Source organism: Pituophis catenifer, unplaced genomic scaffold (assembly GCF_029215685.1).
Source record: "Pituophis catenifer annectens isolate HBS135680 unplaced genomic scaffold, rPitCat1.0.hap2 SCAF_2, whole genome shotgun sequence".
Lineage (NCBI taxonomy): Eukaryota > Metazoa > Chordata > Lepidosauria > Squamata > Colubridae > Pituophis > Pituophis catenifer.
Window position 1 is genome coordinate 5,340,444 of NW_027256882.1, and position 25,288 is coordinate 5,365,731.

The following is a 25,288-nucleotide window of genomic DNA, read 5'->3' on the forward strand; positions in this document are numbered from 1 at the left end:
GGATGGTGTTGGGGGAAGCGGGTTCCATTGTGGTGGAGGAGATGGTGATGGTGGGCTTGGCTGGAGGGAAGGAAGAGAAGGAGGCACAGGAGAGGCACAGGAGGACCCAGAATAGAATACCAAGTTGGTTACTTCAGATGCCACATGGGACTGACTGACCATGCAGAGCCATGCCAAGATCCTTGCTGAGGGGGGGATTTGGGGGAATGCAAAGGGAGACCCCCCAGACCAGGCTCTGCCTGCAGCTGGCCAGCCTCCTTCCAGGTAGGGAGGGGTCCAAGTCCCAGATGGCAGCTTGGCCGGGATGGGGTGGCAGGGGTGGGTTCTTTTTTTTTTATTATTTTTTATTTAATAAACAAACATACATATACAGACGTAGACATTTAAACAAACTATACATAAACTAACTATACAGAGAGGTCAAGTCTTACAACTTGAACTTTAAAAATAGAGCTACTTCGGTAGTTATATATCCATATATCTATATATATTTATCTTTCATCATGTATCAATGTTTATACAACGATATTTCATTTTATTTCCTTATTTTTGTATCATTGGGTGGTATTCCCTTATTTCGTGTTCTTTTTATCTAACCAGTTGTACCATTTCTGCCAAATTAAGTAATAGTCTGAATCTTCTTTTCCCTGTATCTCTTTGGTAAGTTTGTCCATTTCCGCACATTCCATTGTTTTTTGTATTATTTTTTCCTCTGATGGCGTGTTCTCTAGTTTCCACATTTGTGCGAAAGTGATTCTAGCTGCGGTGAGGATATGTATTATCAAGTATTGTGTCTCTTTTTTATAGTCCTTTGTCAGTATTCCTAATAGATATGTTTCCGGTCTGAGGGGCACTTTTTGGGTGGTGATTTCTTCCAGCTGATTTTAAATTGTTTTCCAAAATTTTTTGACCTTTGGGCATGACCACCACATATGGTAGTAGGTCCCCTTCTGTGTTTTACACTTCCAACAGTTTTGATTCGCATTGGGGAACATCCTTGCCAGACGTGCAGGGGGGAGATGCCACCTATAAAACATCTTGTAGATATTTTCTTTGTAGGGCACGGACATTGTCAGCTTAGTATTTACTTTCCACATTTTCTCCCAATTTTCTAGGTTAATATTATATCTAAAATTTTTAGCCCAAATAATCATATTTTCCTTCACCACTTCTTCCAATTTGTATTTTAATAGATAATTATATATTTTAGTTATTAATTTATTGTCTGATTGCATTATAATTTTATCTAATTCATTTTTTTCTTTTTGGATTCCAAATTTTTTCATGTCGATTTTATATCTTGATTTTATCTGTAAATACGTCCACCAATCAATGTCCGTGCCCTGCTGTCTCAATTCTTCTCTTGTTTTCATTTCTCCCTCTGTGTTCAACAATTCGTCATAGGTTTTCATCTTGTCTATATCCATTGTGTTCGGATAAATTTGGGCCTCCATGGTTGATAGCCATCTTGGGATTTTATCGTAGTGTTTTCTCCTTATTTCAGTCCAAATTTTTGCCAGTGCTCCTCTGATATAGTGTCTCCTAAAGTGCTCATGTTACCTGGGTTTTTCCTCCCATAAGAATGCGTGCCAGCCTTTCGACAGGTCAAATCCTTCTAATGCTAGCGTTTGTTTATCTTCGAGTGTCATCCAATCTTTGATCCAAGTTAAAGCTGTTGCAATGTAGTAAGTTTGCCAATCTGAGAGTCCCAGGAGGGTGGCAGGGGTGGGTTCTACTTACCTTTACTACCGGTTTGCAATGGGGCTGCGTGCACTCGCTTCGCTCGCGCGCTCTTTTGCACAGGTGCAGAAGCATTTTGGTGACATCGGGGTCAGTGGGCGGAGTCTCCCGTCGGTTTTACTACCGGTTCTATAGAACTGGTGCAAACCGGGGGTAACCCACCACTGGCAGCAGGGAGTGTGGAAGGGATTGGGGGGGGATCTTGGGAAAGGGAAGGTGGGGGCAGATGGAGGCTGAGATCAGGCAGATCCCAGGATCACCACACATCCTTGGACTGGATCCCTCTTGATCTCCTCCTTCACCAAATCCTCTAACTGGCGCAATACTTAGTTGGATTAATGGGAGGATCTGGGGGAGCCCCAGTGGTGGTTTCCTCCTGGTTCGCACCGGTTTGCAAGAACCGGTAGTAAAAATTTGTGGTAGTTCGGAGAACCCGTAATAACATTGGCTGGCCACGCCCCCGAACCAGTCCCCGGCCCGGTTACCGCTCGCTTACCCCGCCCACCTCATCAGAGGCTTTTTTTTTTTACTTTTAAAAGCATTTTTTCTGCAACCTCTTCGGCCAAAAAATGCTCAGCTGGGATCGTCAGAGGCTTTTAAAAGCATTTTTCTGCAACCTCTTAAGGTTTAAAAGTTTTTTTAAAATGGCCACGCCCATCCAGTTACATTAACCTCCCACCAAGCCACGCCCACAAAATAAGCGACACCCACAGAACTGGTAGTAAAAATTTTTAGTACCCACCCCTGGTGAGCCCCCCGAGAAGGTCCTTTAAAGGTTCACTCCAGCTCAGAGTACTTTGCTAAGTGTTTCTCACTGTTGAGGGATTGTTTTTAATAACTGTTAATTCTATAATGCTGAAGACCGCTCAATTTGTTATTTCTAATTTGAAGCAGAGCTCTAATCTGGTTGCCACCCAGACAAAGAACAACATTTCAGGTGTGGGTTCTTGTTTTTTTCATCATAAGCCCATTTGCATCTGGGAACATTAAAGATCTTTGTGGAATAGCTAAAAAAAAGGCAGCGGCTTTACAAAGTGAAAATCGTGAGTGAGCAAGAAATGCAAATTCTGGATGAGTAGAAATATTTCAGCAAGAAAATGGATGGAGCATTTTAAATAAGTGGAAATTGAAAAGTTTCAAATTGGCATTTTATTGAAAACATCTTGAACTCATATAGATTACTTTTAATAGTTGATTCGGCCTTTCATACTTCTAAGGACGCTAAAATGAGGACCCAGATTGCTGGGGACAATGCACTGACTTTGTAAATTGCTCAGAGATAAAGTGGTAAAGCATTGTGGAGTAGCATATAAATCTAAGTGGAATCGCTATTGCTATATAGTTTCTCCTGAGCATGGATCCTTCTATGAGAAATAAGAGGACCATTCTGAGCAAAGCTCTTTCCACACTCCATGCATTTATATGGCGTCTCCCCTGTGTGGATCCTCTTATGGGAAATAAGATTACCTCTTAGAGCAAAGGTCTTTCCACATTCCATGCATTTAAATGGCTTCTCCCCTGTGTGGATCCTCTTATGGGAAATAAGATGATCTCTTTTAGCAAAGCTCTTTCCACATTCCATGCATTTAAATGGTTTCTCTCCTGTGTGGATCTTTTTGTGTCTTGTAAGTCCACTGCCATGAGTAAACGTCTTTCCACACTCCATGCATTTATACGGCTTCTCCCCTGTGTGGATCCTCTTATGGGAAATAAGATTACTTCTATGAGCAAAGGTCTTTCCACATTCCATGCATTTAAATGGCTTCTCCCCTGTGTGGATTTTCTTATGGGAAGTAAGATTACCTCTTCGAGCAAAGGTCTTTCCACATTCCATGCATTTAAATGGTTTGTCTCCTGAGTGGAGCTTTTTGTGTCTTGTAAGTCCAGTGCTCTGAGTAAACCTCTTTCCGCACTCCATGCATTTATACGGCTTCTCCCTTGTGTGGATGATCTTATGGGAAGTAAGATTACCTCTTTGAGCAAAGGTCTTTCCACATTCCATGCATTTAAACGGCTTCTCCCCTGTGTGTATTCTTTTATGGGAATTAAGTTTATTGCTATAAGCAAAGGTCTTTCCACATTCCATGCATTTAAACGGCTTCTCCCCTGTGTGGATTCTTTTATGGGAAATAAAATGACTACTTTGAGCAAAGGTCTTTCCACACTCCATGCATTTATACGGCTTCTCCCCTGTGTGGATTCTTTTATGGGAAATAAGATTACATCTATGAGCAAAGGTCTTTCTACATTCCATGCATTTAAACGGCTTCTCCCCTGTGTGGATGATCTTATGGGAATTAAGTTTACTGCTATATGCAAAAGTCTTTCCACACTCCATGCATTTAAACGGCTTCTCCCCTGTGTGGATTCTTTTATGGGAAATAAAATGACTACTTTGAGCAAAGGTCTTTCCACACTCCATGCATTTATACGGCTTCTCCCCTGTGTGGATTCTTTTATGGGAAATAAGATTACATCTATAAGCAAAGGTCTTTCCACATTCCATGCATTTAAATGGTTTCTCTCCTGAGTGGATCATCTTATGGGAAATAAGATTACCTCTCTGAGTAAACGTCTTTCCACACTCCATGCATTTATACGGCTTCTCCCCTGTGTGGCCCATCTTATGGGAAATAAGATGATGTTTTTGAGTAAAGGTCTTTCCACACTCCATGCATTTATACGGCTTCTCCCCTGTGTGGCCCATCTTATGGGAAATAAGATGATGTTTTTGAGTAAAGGTCTTTCCACACTCCATGCATTTATACGGCTTCTCCCCTGTGTGGATCCTTTTATGGAAAATAAGATTACGTTTTTGAGTAAAGGTCTTTCCACATTCCATGCATTTAAATGGTTTCTCTCCTGTGTGGATCATCTTATGGGAAATAAGATTACCTCTCTGAGTAAACGTCTTTCCACACTCCATGCATTTATATGGCTTCTCCCCTGTGTGGCCCATCTTATGGGAAATAAGATGATGTTTTTGAGTAAAGGTCTTTCCACACTCCATGCATTTATACGGCTTCTCCCCTGTGTGGATCCTTTTATGGAAAATAAGATTACGTTTTTGAGTAAAGGTCTTTCCACATTCCATGCATTTATACGGCTTCTCCCCTGTGTGGATCCTTTTATGGAAAATAAGATTACATTTTTGAGTAAAGGTCTTTCCACATTCCATGCATTTAAATGGTTTCTCTCCTGTGTGGATCATCTTATGGGAAATAAGATTACCTCTCTGAGTAAAGGTCTTTCCACATTCCATGCATTTAAACGGCTTCTCTCCTGAGTGGATGATCTTATGGGAAGCAAGTGCACTTCTTTGAGCAAACATCTTTCCACATTCCATGCATTTAAATGGTTTCTCTCCTGAGTGGAGCTTCTTGTGGTTTCTAAGTCCATTTTTCAGAACAAAACTCTTTCCACACTCCGTGTATTTATACGGCTTCTCTCCTGTGTGGATCCTTTTATGGATAGTAAGTTGCCAGCTTGCCCTAAAACATTTTCCACATTCCAAACATTTATAAGGCTTCTCTTTTGTGTCAATCGCTTTTGGAGAAGTAAGGAAGTTATTTCCAAGAGAAAGAATGAATGTCCCATTGTAATTTTGTCTGTTGTGTCTTCTTATAGCATCTTCTCCTTTGTTTTGGGTTAAATCGTGTTCATTTACTTGTACTTTAGCTTTGATTAGCTTCACACTTTTCCCAACATATTTTTTCCTTATTCTCTCTTTTTGGGCAAGAAAGTCTTGCATCGGAGCATCAGTGGAAGATGAGCTTTCCTGATTCCAATTCTTTGACTGATTTCTCTCATGGCTTTCGAATTCCATTCGAATTCCAAACTTCTCCGTTCCATCTTTAGCATTGATCACTTGGAACAGTTCACAGGAATCTTGATTCTCCTGCCCATTATTATCTTCAAAGGAAAAGGGAAATGAAAATGATAACAAGGTTAGAGAAAAAGATCAAAGCGTAGAAAGTCAACTGAATTTCCTTCTGAATTTCTCCATAATTCCATTAGGTTGTATGTTTGCATGCTTCCAGGGGTGTGATATAAACATGATGATTTCTATATTCATAAGTCATGAAAGCTTTGAAGATGTCTAGAAAACATCTCTTTCTTTACAATTATCTATGGTACTGTATATATATGCAAACCTCACTCAGTTTAGAGTTAAGGAATAGAACGGAATAACAGAGTTGGAAGGGACCTTGGAGGTCTTCTAGTCCAACCCCCTGCTTAGGCATGAAACCCTACACCACTTCAGACAAATGGTTATCCAACATCTTCTTAAAAACTTCCAGTGTTGGAGCATTCACAACTTCTGGAGGCCGGTTGTTCCACTGGTTAATTGTTCTAACTGTCGTGAAATTTCTCCTTAGTTCTAAATTGCTTCTCTCGTTGATTATTTATTTAAATATTTATTTATTGGTTCAATTTATATGCCGCCCTTCTCCAGAGACTCAGGGCGGCTTACAATGCTTTTTAAGCAATAACCTTCATACTTTTGTATATACCTGCTTAGTAGGGCTTTCGCCCCCCCCTCCAAGTAGTGTTCTTATTTATACAAAGTCAGCTTATTGCCCCCACAATCCGGGTCCTTGTTTTACCTACCTCGGAAGGATGGAGGATGAGTCAACCTTGAGCCTGGTGAGAATTGAACTCGCAGTAATTGCAGGCAGCTGGCAGCTAAGTGCTACTTTAACAGCACTTTAGTCTGCTGCACCACCAAGGCTCCTTAGCTTCCACCCATTGCTTCTTGTCCAACCCTCAGGTGCTTTGGAGAATAGCTTGACTTCCTCTTCTTTGGGGCAGCCCCTGAGATATTGGAACACTGCTATCATGTCACCCCAGTCCTTCTTTCCATTAAACTAGACATACCCAGTTCCTGCAACTGTTCTTTGTTTTAGCCTCCAGTCCCCTAATCCTCTTCATTGCTCTTCTCTGCACTTTTTCTAAAGTCTCGACATCTTTTTTACATCATGGCGACCAAAACTGAATGCAATATTTGGCCAAATAAAGCTTCTCTTGATCTCGAAGTCTGAGTCCTTTGATTTTCTGCAATACCCCCACAGATAAGTTCAAATATTTGATATTTGATAAATAAATAAATAGAAATGGAAAAATAGAGATAAGAAATGGCACAGAAAGCATCTAAGCAAAGAGACATTGACTCTTTCCTTCTTTGGAGCACGAGAAGATCCTTTCCTTCTCCCTCCCAGGAGACGATATCTGATTAGTGGTTTTTTAATAAAAAAACTAACTATAATTTGTCTTCTTGAACTCTCTGATTGGGGACTAGAGAACTCTTACCCAGAGAGGCCACGTTCCTATGGTTTTCAAGCATGACTTCCGAATACAGCACTTTCTGGTCAGGATCCATCTGAGACCATTCCTCCTCAGAGAAAGACACAGCCACCTCCTCGAAGGACACAAGACTCTCCTGAACACAGAAAAAAAAAAAAGACCAGGAGGATTCACAAGATCTGTTCATCTTCATCAATGATTTAGACAAGGGGATAGAATAAGGGGAACTCATCAAATTGGCAGACAAGACCAAATTTACAGGAATAGCAACACTCAAGATACAGAAGGATCAACATATTTGGGCCCCATCTAAAAAGATGGAATCGACAGTGAGAAATGTAAGGTTCCACATTTAGGAAAGAGAAACCAAATGCACTGGCACAGAAGAGGTGATACCTGGCTGAAGAGTAGTAAGGGCAACATGGGTCTTGGAGTCCTAGTGGACATCCACTTAAACAGGAGTCAGCAGTAGGCTACAGTTGCCAAAAAGAAAGAAAAAAACCCAACAGAATCATAGGCTGCATTAAGAGGGACAGAATCAAGATGACAAGAAGTGTTAGTACCACTTTAAAAGGCCTTGGGAAGACCCCACTTGGAATATTGCACCCAGGCTTGGTTGCCAGATGTAAAAAAGGATCTTGAGACTCTAGAAAGAGTGCAGAGAAGAGCAACAAAAATTATTAGTAGACTGGAGGCTAAAACATATAAAGGAATTGGGTGAGTCTGGTTTGATGAAAAGAAGGACTAGATGGGGTGACATGATAGAAGTGTTCCAAGAAGCAATGGATGGAAATGATTCAAGGAGAGAACCAACCTACAAGTAAAGAGAAATTTCCTGACATTGAGAACAATTAATCAGTGGAATGACTTGTTTCTAGAAATTGTGGGTGCTCCAACACTGGAGGTGTCTATGAAGAAATTGGACAGCCATTTATCTGAAATTTTATAGGGCTTTCTGTCTAAGCAGGGGGTTGGACTAGAAGACCTCCAAGTTCCCTATAAACTCTGTTATTCTGTTCCATTGTTCCCAAATTCCCAAAGTAAAGATGTGCACCAAGTTAAATGGCTGTGCATCACACAAGTCCAGTGGTGGGATTCTGCCGGTTCTAGGCGGTTCGGCTGAACTGTTTGTTAAATTGCTGGCCAGTAATTTTTTTTTTAATTTGATTTATATGCCGCCCTTCTCTGGAGACTCAGGGTGGCTTGCAATGCGCTAAGCAATAGCCTTCATCCTTTTGTATATTTATACAAGTCAGCTTATTGCCCCCACAAACTGGGTCCTCATTTCACCTACCTTAGAAAGGATGGAAGGCTGAGTCAACCTTGAGCCTGGCGAGATTCGAACCTGCAGTAATTGCAGGCAGCTGGTCTTAATAACAGGGTGCTTTAGACCACTGAACTACCAAGGCTCTTTAACAAATGGTTCGGTGTTTTTTTGCAATTTATTGCAATTTAACAAACGTTTCGGTGTTTTTTTGCAATTTATTGGCCTCGCAGCACACCGAACCTTTTGTTAAATTCTAGCTCGCCCGCCCCTCCTCCCACCCGCGTCGCGTCAGCCTACCCTAGCCCAGGGCTGGGCAATTGTGGCTCTTTTACAACCTGTGGACTTCAACTCCCGCCTAGCCCATTCTGGGGAATTGTGGAGAATTCTGGGAGTTGAAGTCCACAAGTCTTAAAGCTGCCAAGGTGGGAGACATCTGCTGTTACACTGTAGAATCCTTTCAAGCATGAAGATGGCCAAGTATCCTCCTTGAGAGACAACAGTTGAACATCAGGAGGGCTGTTAGAGGGCAGGGCTACATTTGGAAATTTTTGCATTTTTGCAGGTGGTGCAATACGATCTGGTGTCTGCAATGGAGAGCAAAATGCGGCTTCTTCTCTCCGCTCTAAGTGCGGCGTCAGGATTCCACCTTGGTATATTTGCGGCACAAGGCAGCCCTCATCTCCTGCCACTTGGGACTCGGAGCAGTAAACAGTGTCTGGTTCAGGGAGCAGCCGGATTTTGCTCTCCATTGCTCCATTGCTCTCTAGGAAGCTCTCGTCTCTCGAGGAGTGCTCCCTGAAGTGGTGCGGGAAACTTTGGTTGGGCTTCTCGAGAGATGAGAACTTGTAGGGGGCCGAGAGAGCAATGGAGAGCAAAATCCGGCTGCTCCCCGAACCAGATGCTGTTTACCGCTCCGAGTCGGCAGGAAATGAGGGCTGCCTTGCACTGCAAATATACCAAGACGGAATCCTGATGCTGCACTTACAGCAGAGAGAAGAAGCCAGATTTTGCTCTCCATTGCAGACACTAGATCAGCCCCCTGCAAGTGAATGAGAGAGAGAGAGTGGGGGAGAGTGGAGGAGCGAGAGAGAGAGAGAGAAAGAGGGGGGAGAGAGAAAGAGAATGAGAGAAAGAGGGGGAGAGGGAGAGAGAAAGGGGGGAGAGAGAAAGAGTGGGAGAGAGAGAAGGGGGAGAAAGAGAATGGGAGAAAGGGGGAGGGAAAGAGAAAGAGGGGGAGAGAGAAAGAGAGAGAAAGAGTGGGGGAGAGAGAGAAGGAGAGAGAAAGAGAGAATGGGGGAGAGAGAGAGAAAGAGGAGGAGAGAATGAGAGAATGAGAGAGAGAGAGTGGGGGAGAGGGAGAGAGAAAGAGGGGGAGAGAATGAGAGAATGAGAGAGACGGGGAAGGAGGGAGAGGGGGAGAGAGAGAGAAAGAGGGGGGAGAGAAAGAAAGAGGGGGAGAGAAAGAGAGAATGAGAGGGAAAGATTGGGAGAGAGGGGGGAGAAAGAGAGAGAAAGAGGAGGAGAGAGAATGAATGAGAGGGGGGAGAGAGAAAGAGAATGAGAGAAAGAGTGGGAGAGAGAAAGAGGGGGAGAGAGAGAAAGAGGGGGAGAGAAAGAGAATGAGAGAGGGAGAGAGAGAAAGAGGGGGGAGAGAAAGAGAGAGGGGGGAGAGAAAGAGAATGAGAGAAAGAGTGGGAGAGAGAAAGAGAGAGAAAGAGTGGGGGAGAGAGAGAAAGGGGGGAGAGAAAGAGAGAATGAGAGAGGGGGGAGAGAGAAAGAGGGGGGGGAGAGTGCCTGAAGGACCCTATCCTGTCACTGGGATTCCAGGTGCTTCAGCAAGTGGCGCGCTGGATTTGGATTAGTGGTCCACGAAATTTAAAATTATGAACTTGGTGGTCCCTGAGGTCCAAAAGGTTGGGGACCCCTGCTCTGGAGGATTTAAGTAGCTTAACTGTGCTTGCTTGCCAATACCAGAATTACAGAGTTGGTCCCTATGCACATAGCCACGCCCACCAGGTCACATGACCAGATAGCCACGTCTACCCAGTCACATGATCACCAAGCCACACCCCAACTAAGCCACACCCATAGAACCAGTTGTTAAAAAAATTGAATCCCACCACTGCACAAGTCCTAATATTAGGTGAGAAAGTGAGCAAATCTGAAAATTACTTCCACTGAAGAAATATTTGGGGAAGTTTTATCAAGTTCATTGATTCTGCAAAACCTTCAACGTCTTTCAGTAAAGTGATCTGAACTGTGAGGCCACTGTTCCTCAGATAGCTGGCTGTGAGTCCCTCTTTGTGAAGTGGGGTCAGGGGGTGCAGATGGGTTTGCTGACTACGTACCTGGCTCCCTGCCACGTAGCAGCTGCCCTGCCTGAGCTGCTCGACGTAATAGCCGAGGTGGCGGTGGATACCCCCAGGCTTATGGTCATGGGGGATTTCAACCTGCCATCCGTCTGTGAAACGTCGGAAGCGGCTCAGGAGTTCATGGCTTCCATGACGGCCATGGACCTGACCCAGTTAGTTCATGACCCCACCCACACTGGGGGACACATGCTGGACTTGATTTTTTTCTCTGGTCAGTGGTTGAATGATCTTACAATAGGGGACCTAGTCATTAAGTCCTTGTCATGGACAGATCATTCGCTTCTTCAGCTGGACTTTCGGACTGCTGCCCCTCGCCGCAGGGAGACGGAACCGACCAGGTGGTCCCGTCCCAGGCGCCTGATGGACCCCGAGAGGTTCCTGACGGAGCTTGGGCCATTCCCAGAGGCTCTGACTCACGGCTCGGCTGAGGAACTGTCGGCCACCTGGGACAGGGCAGCCGCCGGAGACTTGGACCGCATCGCGCCTTTGCGGCCTCTGACTCGGTGCCGTTCTCAATTGGCTCCTTGGTTCTCTGAGGAGCTGAGAGAGATGAAGCGCCGGAAAAGACGCCTAGAGAGCGATTGGAGATCTAGCCGCACCGAATCTGAGCGAACATTGGTGTGGTCTTATATCAAGACCTAACTAGTGGCAATAAGAATGGCGAAATCTAACTATTTTTCCACTCTTATTGCATCTGCAGAGAACCACCCAACCGCCCTGTTTAGGGTGACCCGCTCTCTACTACAGGTGGGAGTGAGGGAGGATCCCTTGCAGGGTAGAGCTGAGGATTTTGGACAATACCTGCATGACAAAATTGCTCAGATTCGGGGCGGCCTGGACTCTGATTGGATAGCCTTGGACCGGATGACGGAGGTGAGTCTTGAGAGTGTTATCTGGGAGGCGTTTGACCATGTGACTCCTGAGGACGTGGACAGGATTTTGGGGAGACCTAACGCTACCACATGTTTACTGGACCCGTGTCCCTCCTGGTTGATGCTGGCCTCCCGGGCGGTTACCCGAGGCTGGTTTCAGGAGATTACCAATCCTTCGTTGAGTGAGGGTGTCTTCCCATCCGCCCTGAAAGAGGCGGTGGTGAGGCCCCTCCTCAAGAAGCCTTCCCTGGACCCGGCTGTATTAGCTAATTATCATCCTGTCTCCAACCTCCGCTTCGCGACGAAGGTTGTTGAGAGTGCGGTGGCGAGACAACTTCCTCGATTCCTGGATGAAGCTGTCTATCTAGATCCATGCCAGTTGGGCTTCAGGACGGGTTACAGCACGGAAACGGCATTGATCGCATTGGTTGATGATCTATGGAGGGCTCGGGACAGGGGTTGCTCCTCTGTCCTGGTCCTCCTAGATCTCTCAGCGGCTTTTGATACCATCGATCATGGTATCATGCTGTGTCGGCTAGAGGGGGTCGGAGTGGGGGGCACCATGCTACGGTGGTTCTCCTCCTTCCTCTCTGACCGCACGCAGTCTGTGTTGACGGGGGGGGGCAGAGATCGACCTCGAAGTTCCTCACTTGTGGGGTGCCACAAGGGTCAGTCCTCTCGCCCCTCCTGTTTAACATTATGCTGATGACACGCAGTTGTACATTTCAACCTCAGGCCACCCCAATGATGCCCTTGACGTGATGTCCTGTTGCCTGGAGGCCGTGCGGATCTGGATGGGGAGGAACAGACTCAGACTCAACCCCTCCAAGACTGAGTGGCTGTGGCTTCCAACAGCCCGATATAGTCAGCTAACACCATCGCTGGCTATTGGGGATGAGATCTTACCCCCCTCAGAGAGGGCTCGCAACTTGGGCATCCTCCTGGATTCACAGCTGTCTTTGGATGATCATAAGACGGCCGTGGCCAGGGGGGCTTTTTATCAGATTCGCCTGATCTCCCAGTTGCGTCCATTTCTGGATCGGGACGCCGTGCGCACAGTCACTCACGCCCTCATCACTTCCCATCTGGACTATTGTAATGCTCTCTACATGGGGCTCCCCTTGAGGAGCACCCGGAGGTTCCAACTGATCCAGAATGCAGCTGCGCGAGTAATAATGGGGGCGACTCGTCGTTCCCATGTAACACCCCTCTTGCGCGAGCTGCAATGGCTCCCGGTGGTCTTCCGGGTGCATTTCAAGGTGTTGGTTACCACCTTTAAAGCGCCCCATGGCTTAGGACCTGGTTATCTATAGGACCTCATTCTGCCACCGATTGCCTCCCACCGACCATTACGCTCCCACAGAGAGGGCCGTCCTGAGTCCTTCAGGAGAAGGGCGGTATATAAATATAATAAAAGTAAAAGTAAAAGTAAAAGTAATCCCACTTCTGGATTAACTGATCTATCGCTCTGTCTATCATTGATTGATCTAGTAGTCTGAGCCATTGGCTGAAAGGAAGAAAACAAAGAAGAGAAAATTCCCTGGGAAATTCATTTCTCAGCCTTTGCAAAGCGGGAATGTTTGATCTCCTAATTGAGGCTCAAATAAAAGGATTGGAAATTATTTTGTAGCCCAGAGTACCTGGATTACATGCTCAACAGGGCCACTCCCTTTGGATTTCAATAGTCGGCTTTATTTTTTAATACAATTTGCTTATTTTTGAACTACTGGTTATAAAGGCTTTTTAAAAATGGTAATGAGGTAATTTGAGTATTTAGTTATTTTTCATTAGCCTTGCACAATTCCGAGTCAAAGAATTCTCCCCCAAAAAGGGTCTCTAGCAGTTCCTGCCACTGTGATACGTTTATTCCTATTTCTTGAAGGACTTTTTAAAAATTGCTTCTTATAAACTCAAAGTTGGAGGAGTACCTAGCAGAGCAAGATAACCAGAGGAAGCTATGCTCGCTGACAGGAACTTGAAAATGCTATTCTGCTCTCCATGTGGAAGAACACAAAAATAATCTAGGCCAAACAAGGGGGGGGGAAATAGAAGGAGGGAGCTCTCTGCACACCCACTTCACTTCCTGAAGGAAAAATAGAAATCTAATCACTTTTCCCTTTCTTACCTGATTTGGAGGGTCAACCACTGTTTGATTTCCATCATAAAAACCAGAAAGCTTCATTCTTTGTTTCTCTGTAAGGAATAAATAATTTCAAAATGCATCATTAACAAAATAGGAGATATTCTATAGAAGAGAAGTTAAGACTGATGGGAAATTGGAGGATCTTCCATTACCTCCTGAGATGTCCTGACTTGGATCTTCCCAAGGGATCCTCCTGAAAAATAGCTCCTGAGGGGGATTTGATGGGTTCTTCTTTCCCTCAGGATCTCTGATCTCCACAGTGCAGCACTTCCAGTAGGAGGAAGGAAAAAAGAAGCAGAATTAATGTACATTACACGACGTAAAGTGGATTCTTATATTCAGAACACAACCTCAAAGCCCCCAATATCCATCCGTGAGGTTGAGTGAGAAAACAATGGAACAATGTCCTACAAGAATTGGTGAATTGCCACATATGATGAATGCCAGAGAAGTTTGGGAAGGAGGGGTGAAGTATTCAAGCACTTTCTCTATTCCCTTCTGAGCTCCCTAAAGTCTCTCACCTGCAACTGGATCTGCTCCTTCTGCTCCTCCGCCTGGCTCAGGAGGAGGCCTTCCACCAGGGCCACCGCCTGGGAGCTGGTCTCTGCTCCACACTCCCGCACCCAGCCCTCCATCTCTGGGGGCAGAAGGAACAGGAGCTGCTCCAGAACCACCAGGTCCAGCATCTGGGCTTTGGTGTGCTTTTCTGGTCTCAGCCATCGCCTGGAAAAGCCATGGAGCCGGCTGCAGAGTCCTCGGGGACCCTCAGCCTCCCGGTATTGGATGGAGTTCCAGGGCGGAACTTCTGAAGGGAGGATGGTTTCCTCCTCCAGGATCTTCTGCCCAGTTCTTGTCCAGAGCTTCGCCCCCTTCCCAGGCTGAGCAGCTGAAGGGCCTTTTCGGGCTCCCTCCTTTCCAAAAGGTTGTGTCTCCATCCTTTCTCTGTCCTGCAGAGCAACTCCAAATGGCTCCAAGGACTCTGGTGGGTCTCCAGATGCCTTTTCCTTCACGGGACCATTTCTGGGGCTGCAGGACTGATCCCTGCAAGGGATTCCGCTCTTTTTCTTCTTCCCCCAAGAGGAAAGTTTGCCTTGCAAAGACCACAAATGGCTTCCAGTTTCGGTATCTGAGAAGGAAAGAAAAAGAAACGCTAGACTCACCCGGAGCCTCTCCGTAAGTCCTAGAGAGGCAAGGCTCCAGTGGACCAATGGGGAAGTGCCTGGAGTCACCTTCCCTTGGCAGAGGGCGCCCCCTGGTGGATTTGGGGCAAAGTGCCAGGATCGTAGAGCCTTGGTAGTACAGGGGTTTAAGGCACCCTGTTATTAAGCTGGTTATTAAGACCAGCTGCCTGCAATTACTGCAGGGTTCGAATCTCGCCAAGGCTCAAGGTTGACTCAGCCTTCCATCCTTTCTAAGGTAGGTAAATTGAGGACCCAGTTGTGGGGGCAATAAGCTGACTTTGTATAAATATACAAAAGGATGAAGGCTATTGCTGAGCACATTGTAAGCCGCCCTGAGTCTTCGGAGAAGGGCGGCATATAAATCAAATTAAAAAAAAAAAATCGTAGAAAGGGCGGGAAAGAGGAGTGAATGGGAGGGGGAAGGGAGAGGGCGGGGAGGATGGGCTTGGGAGAGGGAGGAAAGGCCCCTCCCAACAGCTCCCTGTCAGACAAAGGCTTCGATGTCTGTGCTTCTTTTCCCCCTTTTATATGAATCCAAATGCATTGAAGGAAGTTTTCGCCTTTCTTCTGTTGCGTTTCTAGAGCTGTTGATTATTTCTTATATACGTATAATGGAACTCCACCTCTACCTCTTTCATTCGGTCTGCTTCTTATTTATGGAATGGAATGGAAGGGAAGGGAAGGGAAGGGAAGGGGAGGGGAGGGGAGGGGAGGGGAGGGGAGGGAAGGGAAGGGAAGGGAAGGGAAGGGAAGAGAAGAGAAGAGAAGAGAAGAGAAGAGAAGAGAAGAGAAGAGAAGAGAAGAGAAGAGAAGAGAAGAGAAGAGAAGAGAAGAGAAAATATTCTTTCTGGCAGCCGCTGAGATATCAGAAAGTGCCATCATGTCTGCCCTCCTCCTTCTTTTCATCAGACTAGAAAATACCCAGTTCCAGGAACCAAATTTTTTAAATATGTTTTTGCCTCCATCTTTGTTGCTTTTCTCTGCACTCTTTCTAGAGTCTCCAGATCTTATTTATTATACAAAACACAAAGAAAAATAGAAATAGGAAATTAAGGAAAGGAGAAAAAGAGGGGAAAAGAAAGTTTGAGGTACAAGAAAAAAGGAAAAAAAGACATTGACTTCTTTTTAGCACAGTGCAAGGAAAAAAAACAATTATTCCAACCTGACAATTCCATCTAATGGACAAAAGCAAAGTTGTTTTACATCTGTTTCCTTTGAACACTTTAAATGTGAAGATATTCAATTTAATGGCTGAAGAAGGTTAAGTACCCAATGGTCGCGAAGACCCCGTTGTGGCTGAGGGGATCTGCGCTCTGATTGGTTGCTGCGGGTGGAAAGGGGGCGTTTCCCTTTTTCCCGCCTTTTCCTTCTGGGCGCCGTTTGAGATTTACCTCAGGATGTTCCTGACTGTCTTCTCTGCTGCGAATCTTAAATTCATTTATATGGATATAAAACTAACAGTTTGTGTCCAAACTGTTGTATCTGTTGTATCTCCCTCTTCCACTGGACAGCAGCTGCGTATTTCCTCCACATTAAACTTCTTCAGTTGCACCTTCCAGTCGAGGGTTTTGATTTTATCTCCCTGATTCTGACAACGAGGAGGCTGGTGTGGTGCTGCGCCAGCACCCTGTGCAGCTGGCACTCGAGTCAAACAATGAGGAGGCTGGAGAAGATGTGGTGCCAGACGCAGGGATTCAGCCAGGACCTTCAGAACCTGGCGGGGACCTCGGCTGTAGAAAAGTCGGCACAAGGCCGCTAACCAGCGGACCAGCTAGCAGCCTGATCGCAAAAGCGATCCTCACAATTACAATAATAAATCCCTTCGAAAGCTCACGCTTAGATGATCACAGAATGAAAGGTGAAGCTGCTCATTCAAACACGTCTCTCTGCGCTGAAGATTGAGCCGAACTGGGGAAGCACCAGGCGAGAAAGGAGGGACTACATGTGCAAATTATGATCACGTGCTCCGTCTCCAGGCAGAACCGAGCAACACCCATCCTATCCTGGATTCTCTCGATGCAGCTTCAGGGAAAATAACATCTATTTATTCCCTTTCAACCCCCTCCCCCAAGGCAGGCCCACACTGCGGGGGTGTAGTTGATAGGCAGGGACAGACAGAGGGAAAATAGACCCATTTCATGGAGGAAAAGGCTGGAGAGGACCAGGGATTCCTCCCCATTTCATCTGCAGGGGATTCTGGAATTCTCCCTAAATGACTTAATTAGAAGATTAATCAAGAAGGGAGGGCCCACTTCCCCTGCTCCTTTGCCCTTTATCCCCTGCTTCTCCTTCCCCTTCCTTTCCCTTTTCCTCACTATCTTTATTTTCTGTTTTATGCCATAATAGTCTTAATAAATAATAACCAAAAGACGTTTTAGAAGCACTTCTTGTTCCACAGCCAAAATATGCAAATTTATGGGGAAAAGGTTCATCAGATTCCACTTTATAACTGCACTTTTATCCTGGCACCATTTCTTCCAAAAAGTTACTTTATATATTTTTCTGTTGAAAGAGAAAAATATCTTGAAATGATGGCAAAGATGTGGACGTTCTCCGAGGAAAGGAGCGGGAAACGGAGGAGAAACGGCCAAAGTTTATTCCGGGATCTTCACGCGGGGCTGCTTTGCAAGGAAAAGGGGGATCCCGACCCACAGAAAGGAAGAAAGGGGGAGATTCCTTCACATTTGGGGTCGAGGGGTGGGAAATCGGAAGGAGCCGCTTCATACAGGCACGGCTTTCAAAGAAGGGAAAGGCCGTTTTCTCTTGTAAAGCCAAGAGATCCGTGCAGAAATTCCCCCATGGCCTGGTGATCTGGCTGGATTAGGAGGGATCCCTGCAGATCCTGCCTGGACTGTCAGCTGAGGGTTTTCCTGGCTTCCCTTCGGATTGGGGGGAGCGTGTGACCCCCAAGTCCTGGCTGGCTGTGGGGCTGCCCCTCCCCCCTTGTCATCCAGGGCAGCTGCTGGGGGCTCCCTCCTCCCAGACTGAGCCCCGAAGGACCCCTCCAGCTCTGGATCCACTTTGCCCTTCTGGACTCTCGGCAGCTCCATCTTAGGCTCCTTCTGGGCACTGTGGGAACTCAAAGGGCATCTAGTCCACCTCTCCAGGAATACTGAGGAGATTGGATGAGTATCATGCGGGGGTGGGGCGCAAAACAGAGGTCCCTTCCAACTCTCTTATTCTGTTATGATCCCGGAAAACCAACCCTAATATGATTTGGGGTGGGGGAGAGGAATCCAGCAAGGTCTCTCTCGCCTATTCAATAGAGGCAGTCCTTGACTTACAACAGTTCATTTAGTGACCATTCAAAGTTACAACGGCAGTGAAAAAAATGACTTATGACCGCTTTTCACACTTACGACCGTTGCAGCATCCCCCGGGTCACATGATCAAAATCCAGATGCTTCGCAACTGACTCATACTTATGACGGTGGGAGCGTCCCGGGGCCACGTGATCCCCTGTGGCAAGAAAGATACACGGGGCAAAATTCATTGAACAAACGTCTCACTTAGCAACAGAAAATTTGGGGCTCAATTGTGGTCATAAATCAAGGACTCCCTGTATCTACATATATATTTCTCTCTATCCCTGATTCATTTCTATCCTATTCAGGGACCTCCCGTCTCCTTCCCTCTTCCCACTCAGAAGCCCCTCCCTCTGTTTCTCTGCTCCAGAAATGCTGTTTTTGGCACTTTGGGATAAAAAAATGATTTTTTAAAGAAAAAATTTCAAAAGGAGACTCTTCTGCCTGTTGTCCGCTTGATAAGCTCCTTTTTCTTCTTTCTTCATTTGAGTTTTTTGCAGTCCGGCAGCTTTTAAATCCAAGAACAAACAAACAAATAAAGGAAGTTTATAATGATTATAATAAATTTATAATGATTCAATGCTTAAACCAAGATGTAAAAGCCCGAATCACGTGGAATCCTGGTCTGGTGTCTGTCTTGAGGAGAAGCTGATTCAGACGCTGAGAAATTTCAGCCAATTTTGGGGGTCTGGGAGAAAATCCCTCCTTGAAACCCCCTTTTTGTTCACAGACTCAGCTTCACCTGCAGCCAAATCCTTCCTTCTGAATCCCCCCCCAAAGCCCCCCCCGGAAGGCTCCTCTGCAGCACCTTGAAATCCCCAAAATCTCTTCTGTCCATCTTGCCCCTCCCCACCTCCCACTAATCCATCCAAGAATTGTGCCAGTTGGAGCATTTGGTGAAGGAGGAGATCAAGGGGGATCCTCTCCAAGGCTCTGCTGAGATCCTGGGACTGGCCTGATCTCCTCAGCCATTAACTACCCACACCTTCCCTTTCCCCAAGATCCCCTCTGGATCCCTTCCCACCTCCCTGCCACCCCCATCCTGGGCAGAAGCTGCCCTGAGGGAGTCGGATGGACCCCTCCCCACCTCCTTCCCTGGGAGTGGCCGGTTCCTGCAGCTGGGAAGGAGGCCAGCTGGCTGCAGGCAGAGCCTGGTCTGGGGTAGGGGTCTCCTTCTGAATCCCCCCAAAGCCCCCCCCCAGAAGGATCCTCTGCAGCACCTTGAAATCCCCAAAATCTCTTCTGTCCATCTTGCCCCTAAAGAATTTGGGGTCTGTCAGTCTTCTGGCAATTATGGGCAAATGGCTTCTCTGCCCTTTTCTTTGCAGCCACATCACAGCCTCTTTTCCAAAGCACCAGAAGGCAAGAGAAGAAGCAATGGACGGAAACTAATCAAAGAGAGAAACGACAGAAAACTAAGGAGAAATTTCCTCACAGTGAGAACAATCAATCTGGAACTTACCTTGCCTTCAAAAGCTGTGAATGCTCCAACACTTGAAGTTTTTAAGAAGAGATTGGGCAACCATTTGTCTGAAATGGTGGAGGGTTTCCTGCCTGAGGAGGGGGTTGGACTAGAAGACCTCCAAGGTCCCTTCCAACTCTCTTATTCTCTTATTCTGCTGTCGGATTTGCCTATTTTGAGGATTCTTCCCTTTGGATGAGTTCACCTGATCCCAACCGGAAGGATTTAGGTTTTCCCATTTCTCAGGATCCCTTTTATTATTTATTTATTTATTTATTAATTTAATTTGTATACCGCCCTTCTCCCAGAAGGGACTCAGGGCGGTGAACAGCCAAAATTAAAAAACATACAAATGCAAAAGTTAAGATAATTAAAAGAATTAAATCATTGGCTACCCAAATTTAAAACCCCAAATCCATAAAATTTAAAATCCCAATTAAAAAACCATTTAGGCTAGGCCGGCTTGATGAAATAAAAACGTCTTCAGGGCTTTACGGAAGGTCCGGAGGTCCGGGATCAATCGTATTCCAGGAGGCAGCTCATTCCACAGGGCGGGTGCCCCCACAGAGAAGGCTCGCCCCCTGGGGGCCGCCAGCCGACATTGCCTGACCGACGGCACCCCGAGGAGGCCCTCTCTGTGAGAGCGTATTGGCCGGTGGGAGGTTATCGGTAGCAGCAGGCGGTCTCGCAAATACCCTGGCCCTAAGCCATGGAGCGCTTTAAAGATGAGAACCAACACCTTAAAGCGCACCCGGAAGACCACCGGGAGCCAATGCAGCTCGCGCAGGAGAGGTGTTACGTGGGAGCGCCACGTCGCTCCCATAATCACCCGCGCGGCCGCATTCTGCACCAGCTGGAGCCTCCGGGTGCTCCTCAGGGGGAGCCCCATGTAGAGAGCGTTACAGTAGTCCAGGCGTGACGTAACCAAGGCATGAGTGACTGTGCACAAGGAGTCCCGATCCAGAAAGGGGCGCAACTGGCGTATCAGGCGAACCTGATAAAAAGCCCCCCTGGCCACGGCCGTCATATGCTCTTCTAAAGACAGCCGTGTGTCGAGGAGGACGCCCAAGTTGCGAGCCCCCTCTGTGGGGGTCAGTGACTCGCCCCCAATAGCCAGAGATGGCACCAGCTGGCTATACCGGGACGCCGGCATCCACAGCCACTCGGTCTTGGAAGGGTTAAGCCGAAGCCTGTTCCTCCCCATCCAGACCCGCACGGCCTCCAGACACTGGGACATCACTTCGAGGGCATCATTGGGGTGGTCTGGGGTGGAAATGTACAGCTGAGTGTCATCAGCGTACAGATGGCACCGCACCCCAAAACCACGGATGATCTCACCCAGCGGCTTCACATAAATGTTGAACAGGAGCGGCGAGAGGACCGACCCTTGCGGCACCCCGCAAGCAAGGCGCCTCGAGGTCGACCTCTGCCCCCCTGCCAACACAGACTGCGACCGGTCAGAGAGATAGGAGGAGAACCACCGCAACACGGTGCCTCCCACCCCCAGTCCCTCCAGCCGGCGCAGCATGATACCATGGTCGATGGTATCAAAAGCCGCTGAGAGGTCTAACAGGACCAGAACAGAGGAACAACCCCTGTCCCGAGCCCTCCAGAGATCATCCACCAATGCGACCAATGCCGTCTCCGTGCTGTACCCAGGCCTGAAGCCGGACTGGCACGGATCTAGATAGACGGTTTCATCCAGGAACTGTGGGAGCTGTCGCGCAACCACACTCTCCACAACCTTCGCAACAAAGCGAAGGTTGGAGACCGGACGATAGTTTGCCAAAACGGCCGGGTCCAGAGAAGGCTTCTTGAGGAGGGGCCTCACCACCGCCTCTTTCAAGGCGGGAGGCAAGAAACCCTCTCTCAGAGAAGCATTTATAATCCTCTGGAGCCAGCCACGTGTTACCTCCCGGGTGGCCAGTACCAGCCAGGAGGGGCACGGGTCCAATAAACATGTGGTTGCGTTTAACCTCCCCAGGATCCTGTCCACGTCCTCAGGAGTCACAGGGTCGAACTCATCCCAGGTAACATTCTCAAGACCAGCCTCAGTCACCCCGCCGGGATCTACCCAGTCAGAGTCCAAGCCTTCCCGAATCTGAGCGATTTTATCGTGCAGATACTGTGCAAAATCCTCAGCCTGCCCTTGCAAGGGGTCTTCCCGTGCTCCCTGATATAGGAGGGAGCGGGTCACCCTAAACAAGGCGGCTGGGCGGTTATCTGCCGATGCAATAAGAGCGGAAAAGTGGTTACGCTTTGCCGCTTTTATCGCCACTAGATAGGTCTTAATATAAGACCTAACTAGTGTTCGGTCGGATTCGGAGCGACTAGCCCTCCAACCACTCTCTAGGCGTCTTTTCCGGCACTTCATCTCCCTCAGCTCCTCGGAGAACCAAGGGGCCGGGCAGGTTCGGCGTCGGGTCAGAGGCCGCAAAGGCACGACTCGGTCCAGAGCACCGGCGGCTGTCCTATCCCAGGCAGCCACCAGATCTTCAGCCGAGTCGTGAGCCAGAGTTTCAGGAACTGGCCCAAGCTCCCTCTGGAACCTATCAGGATCCATCAGGCGCCTGGGGCGGAAACACCTGGTCGGTTCCGCCTCCCTGCAGTGGGGTGCAGCGGTCAAAAGGTCCAGTCTCAGGAGAGAATGGTCCGACCATGACAGGGGTTCAATAACTATATCCCCTATATCCAGACCACTCCGCCACTGACCAGAGATAAAAACCAAGTCCAGAGTGTGTCCTCCCACGTGAGTGGGGCCATGAATTAATTGTGTCAGGTCCATGGCTGTCATGGAAGCCATAAACTCCCGAGCCATCCCAGACGCCCCACCGGTAGATGGCAGGTTGAAATCCCCCATGACCAAAAGTCTGGGGGTATCAACCGCCACCCCGGCAATAACGTTGAGAAGCTCGGGCAGGGCCGCTGTCACGTGGCAGGGAGCCAGGTACGCGATCAGCAGGCCCACCTGCATCCCATGGCCCCACTTCACCAGGAGAGACTCACATCCGGCTATCTGAGGTACAGTGGCCTCCCTCGGATCAAGACCTTCCTTTATAACGACCGCCACCCCCCCACCCCTGCCCTGGGCCCTTGGCTGATGGAATGCACGGAAACCTGGTGGGCACATCTCTACGAGGGGGACCCCCCCCCTTGGCCCAACCAGGTCTCTGTAATACCTGCCAGGTCCGCACCCCCCTCCTGTATTAGCTCACAAATGAGGGGGGCCTTATTAACCACGGACCTGGCGTTGCACAACATCAGTCTAAGGCCTTTTCATTCCTTGCTGCCATTCGCTTTGGAAGAGGACTCCAAACACAGTCCCAAAGGAGTTTCTTCAGACGGCAAATAGACTCTGTTTTCCCTTGAAGACCTTTTGCTTCTCACCCAAGAAGCTTCAATTGGGACAGTCAGAACTGAAGAAGCTCCTCGGATGGGAAGCAAAATGTCTCCTGTTCTGGGCCCTCCTGTGTCTCTCATGTGGCTCCTTCCCCTCCTTCCCTCCAGCCAAGCCCGTCACCATCTCCCCCACCAAGATGGACCCCTCTTCCCCCAACACCATCCTCCTCTGCACCGCGACCGGCTTTTACCCCGCGGAGATCGAGGTCCAGTGGCTGAAGAACGGGCAGCCGGAGGAGGAGGGCGTCGCCTTTGGGGAGGAGCTCCAGAACGGAGACTGGACCTACCAGCTCCAGGTGATGCTGGAGACCCAGCCCCAACGGGGGGACGTCTACACTTGCAAGGTGGAGCATGCCAGCCTGGAGGCCCCCATCACTGTCCAGTGGGGTAAGTCCCTCCCCTCCCTCCCCTTCTGGTTTGGGAACCCCATCCTGCCCTAAGAAGGGGAAGAGACCCTCCCTGTGGGGGGAGCCGGAATGGAGCCTCCTGGGGGAAGGTGGGCCTGATCCTCCTGCTCAGGTGAGGCTCCTTCTCCTTCCCCAGAGCCCCGTTCCTCCAGCTCTGCCAGGAGCAAACTCTGGACGGGGATCATGGGGGCCGTGATAGGAGTGGCCTTCCTGGCTGTGGGGCTCTTCTCCTACCTGAAGAGCAAGAAAGGTGAGTCTGGGGGGGCTGGAGGAGAGGTTGTGGGGAGGGGGCCCTCTAGGGGAGGCCTCTCCTCAAGCTTAGCAGGTGGCCAAGAGGGGCCACTTGGGGAGTATTTTTGGCAGCTTCTCTTGTTTGAGGAGCTATAAGTGAAGATCACACAACCTCTTATGGGCTATCGATGGGGAGGGGGACCCCCTGAGTCCTCCAGCCCTTGAAGGTTTCTGATTGGGTCTTTTTCTCCTTCCAGCAACTCCCATCCAACCTCCTGCAGGTGAGTTTCTCCTCTTCCTTCCTCTTCTCATCCTCTCCTACAAGTTATAGGTGGTTTTAAAAATTCTTTAATTTTCTTGGCTTTGAACCCACAGCAGCTTCATCTACATTATTCTTCCTACAAATCACTTCCCTTCCCTTCGCTTTGCTATAAAAGAATAAACTTCAGATGTAAGAAAATCCTGGAATCCTCCCTTCCTTCCTCTTCCTTTTTGCTGTCCCCACAGGAGGCTCCTCCCTCCGCTGCCTCTAGATCCACCATCCTGGCTACTTTGCGTCCGAAGCCAGAACTGGTTCAGGTGGAGGGTGGGCAGATCCAGGGGGACGAAAGGGCAGGACCCCCCTTTCTGCTCAGAGGCTCCCTTGCTCTGCTTCCCCTCAAGCCCCCTTTTGAGGAGCAGAAGGCCAGCAGGCACGGTCCTCCCTGAGCATTTGTGGGGAGCCATTGTGGGGGCACCTGAGACTCCCCCTACATTCACCCAGCCATTTCAACCATTTCTCTTCTTCACAACTGGAGGGACCCAGCGTAAAATGAACGGCTAATTGGCACTTGGGAATGTTATTTATTTAAATTTATATGCCGCCCCGTTAATTGGAGAGAAAAGAACAAAGAGGAAGTTAAAAGACCAAAAAAGAAAACTTTCTACCTGGACTTAAAATTGAATTTGGAGGTATTAGAAATAATACAAGAAAAAGAAAACTGAGAGAAAGCATTTTTTAATAATAAAAGGAAAAGAAATTGAAGAGACGAGAAAGTATTTTCTATGTGGATTTAAAAGTGATACTTTGTTGCCTGGGGATTTATGGACTGGTGAGAGACATGTGCTGGTGGAAAGAAAGCACTACAACAAACGCTTTAAACATTGAAGGAACAGTAAGAATATTGACTATCGTGGGAAATTTTAAGGAGTACTTGTTTAAACAGCTGGATCCCGACTTTGAAAAGAAGTGAAAAAGAACAAAGCCTTAAACTGGAATGGTCTAGATAAATAAATATTTGAACACTACATGGACTTGAATTTTAACTACATATAAATTAAAATAAAATGTTTGAATTGACAATATGGAACATTGGGAATATGAGGAAGTAATGGAAATGTTTAAGAAGGTGCGTGAAGCATTTAAGGGTGATAAAGAAGCGGAAATATGGTTAGAATACCAAAAAAAAAAAAGGAAAAAGAATATAAATGTGAAGCAAGAACATAATGTTGAAAGGAAAATAATTGAAGATGAAAAAATAGATGATTACACTGGGATTGACAGTGAAAAACAAAATGTGGATGGGGGGAATATCACTCGAAAAAGAAAGGAAGAGAAGGAGATGG

The 25,288-nt window shown here is 47.5% G+C and overlaps 2 protein-coding genes across 2 annotated transcripts in view; one reads left to right on the forward strand and one right to left on the reverse strand.

The window, feature by feature from the left end:
* Positions 1-14,715, reverse strand: part of LOC139309261 (zinc finger protein 91-like) — a 63,761-nt gene extending 49,046 nt beyond the window's left edge. The window contains exons 1-6 of the mRNA XM_070933314.1: positions 14,220-14,715; positions 13,851-13,965; positions 13,681-13,748; positions 7,051-7,177; positions 5,223-5,652; positions 3,302-5,054 (exon numbers count right to left, since the gene is read on the reverse strand). Coding sequence (XP_070789415.1) covers positions 3,302-5,054; positions 5,223-5,652; positions 7,051-7,177; positions 13,681-13,748; positions 13,851-13,965; positions 14,220-14,633 — 2,907 coding nt within the window. The 5' untranslated portion in view covers positions 14,634-14,715. The remainder of the gene's footprint in view (positions 1-3,301; positions 5,055-5,222; positions 5,653-7,050; positions 7,178-13,680; positions 13,749-13,850; positions 13,966-14,219) is intronic.
* A 2,704-nt stretch (positions 14,716-17,419) lies between these two features.
* On the forward strand, positions 17,420-24,236 carry LOC139309262 (rano class II histocompatibility antigen, A beta chain-like). The gene is made up of 6 exons (XM_070933315.1): positions 17,420-17,576; positions 19,513-19,620; positions 23,154-23,432; positions 23,589-23,702; positions 23,941-23,964; positions 24,191-24,236. The coding sequence occupies exons 1-6, from the start codon at positions 17,420-17,422 to the stop codon at positions 24,214-24,216; spliced, it is 708 nt and encodes a 235-aa protein (XP_070789416.1). The 3' UTR covers positions 24,217-24,236.
* Positions 24,237-25,288: the final 1,052 nt, after the last annotated feature.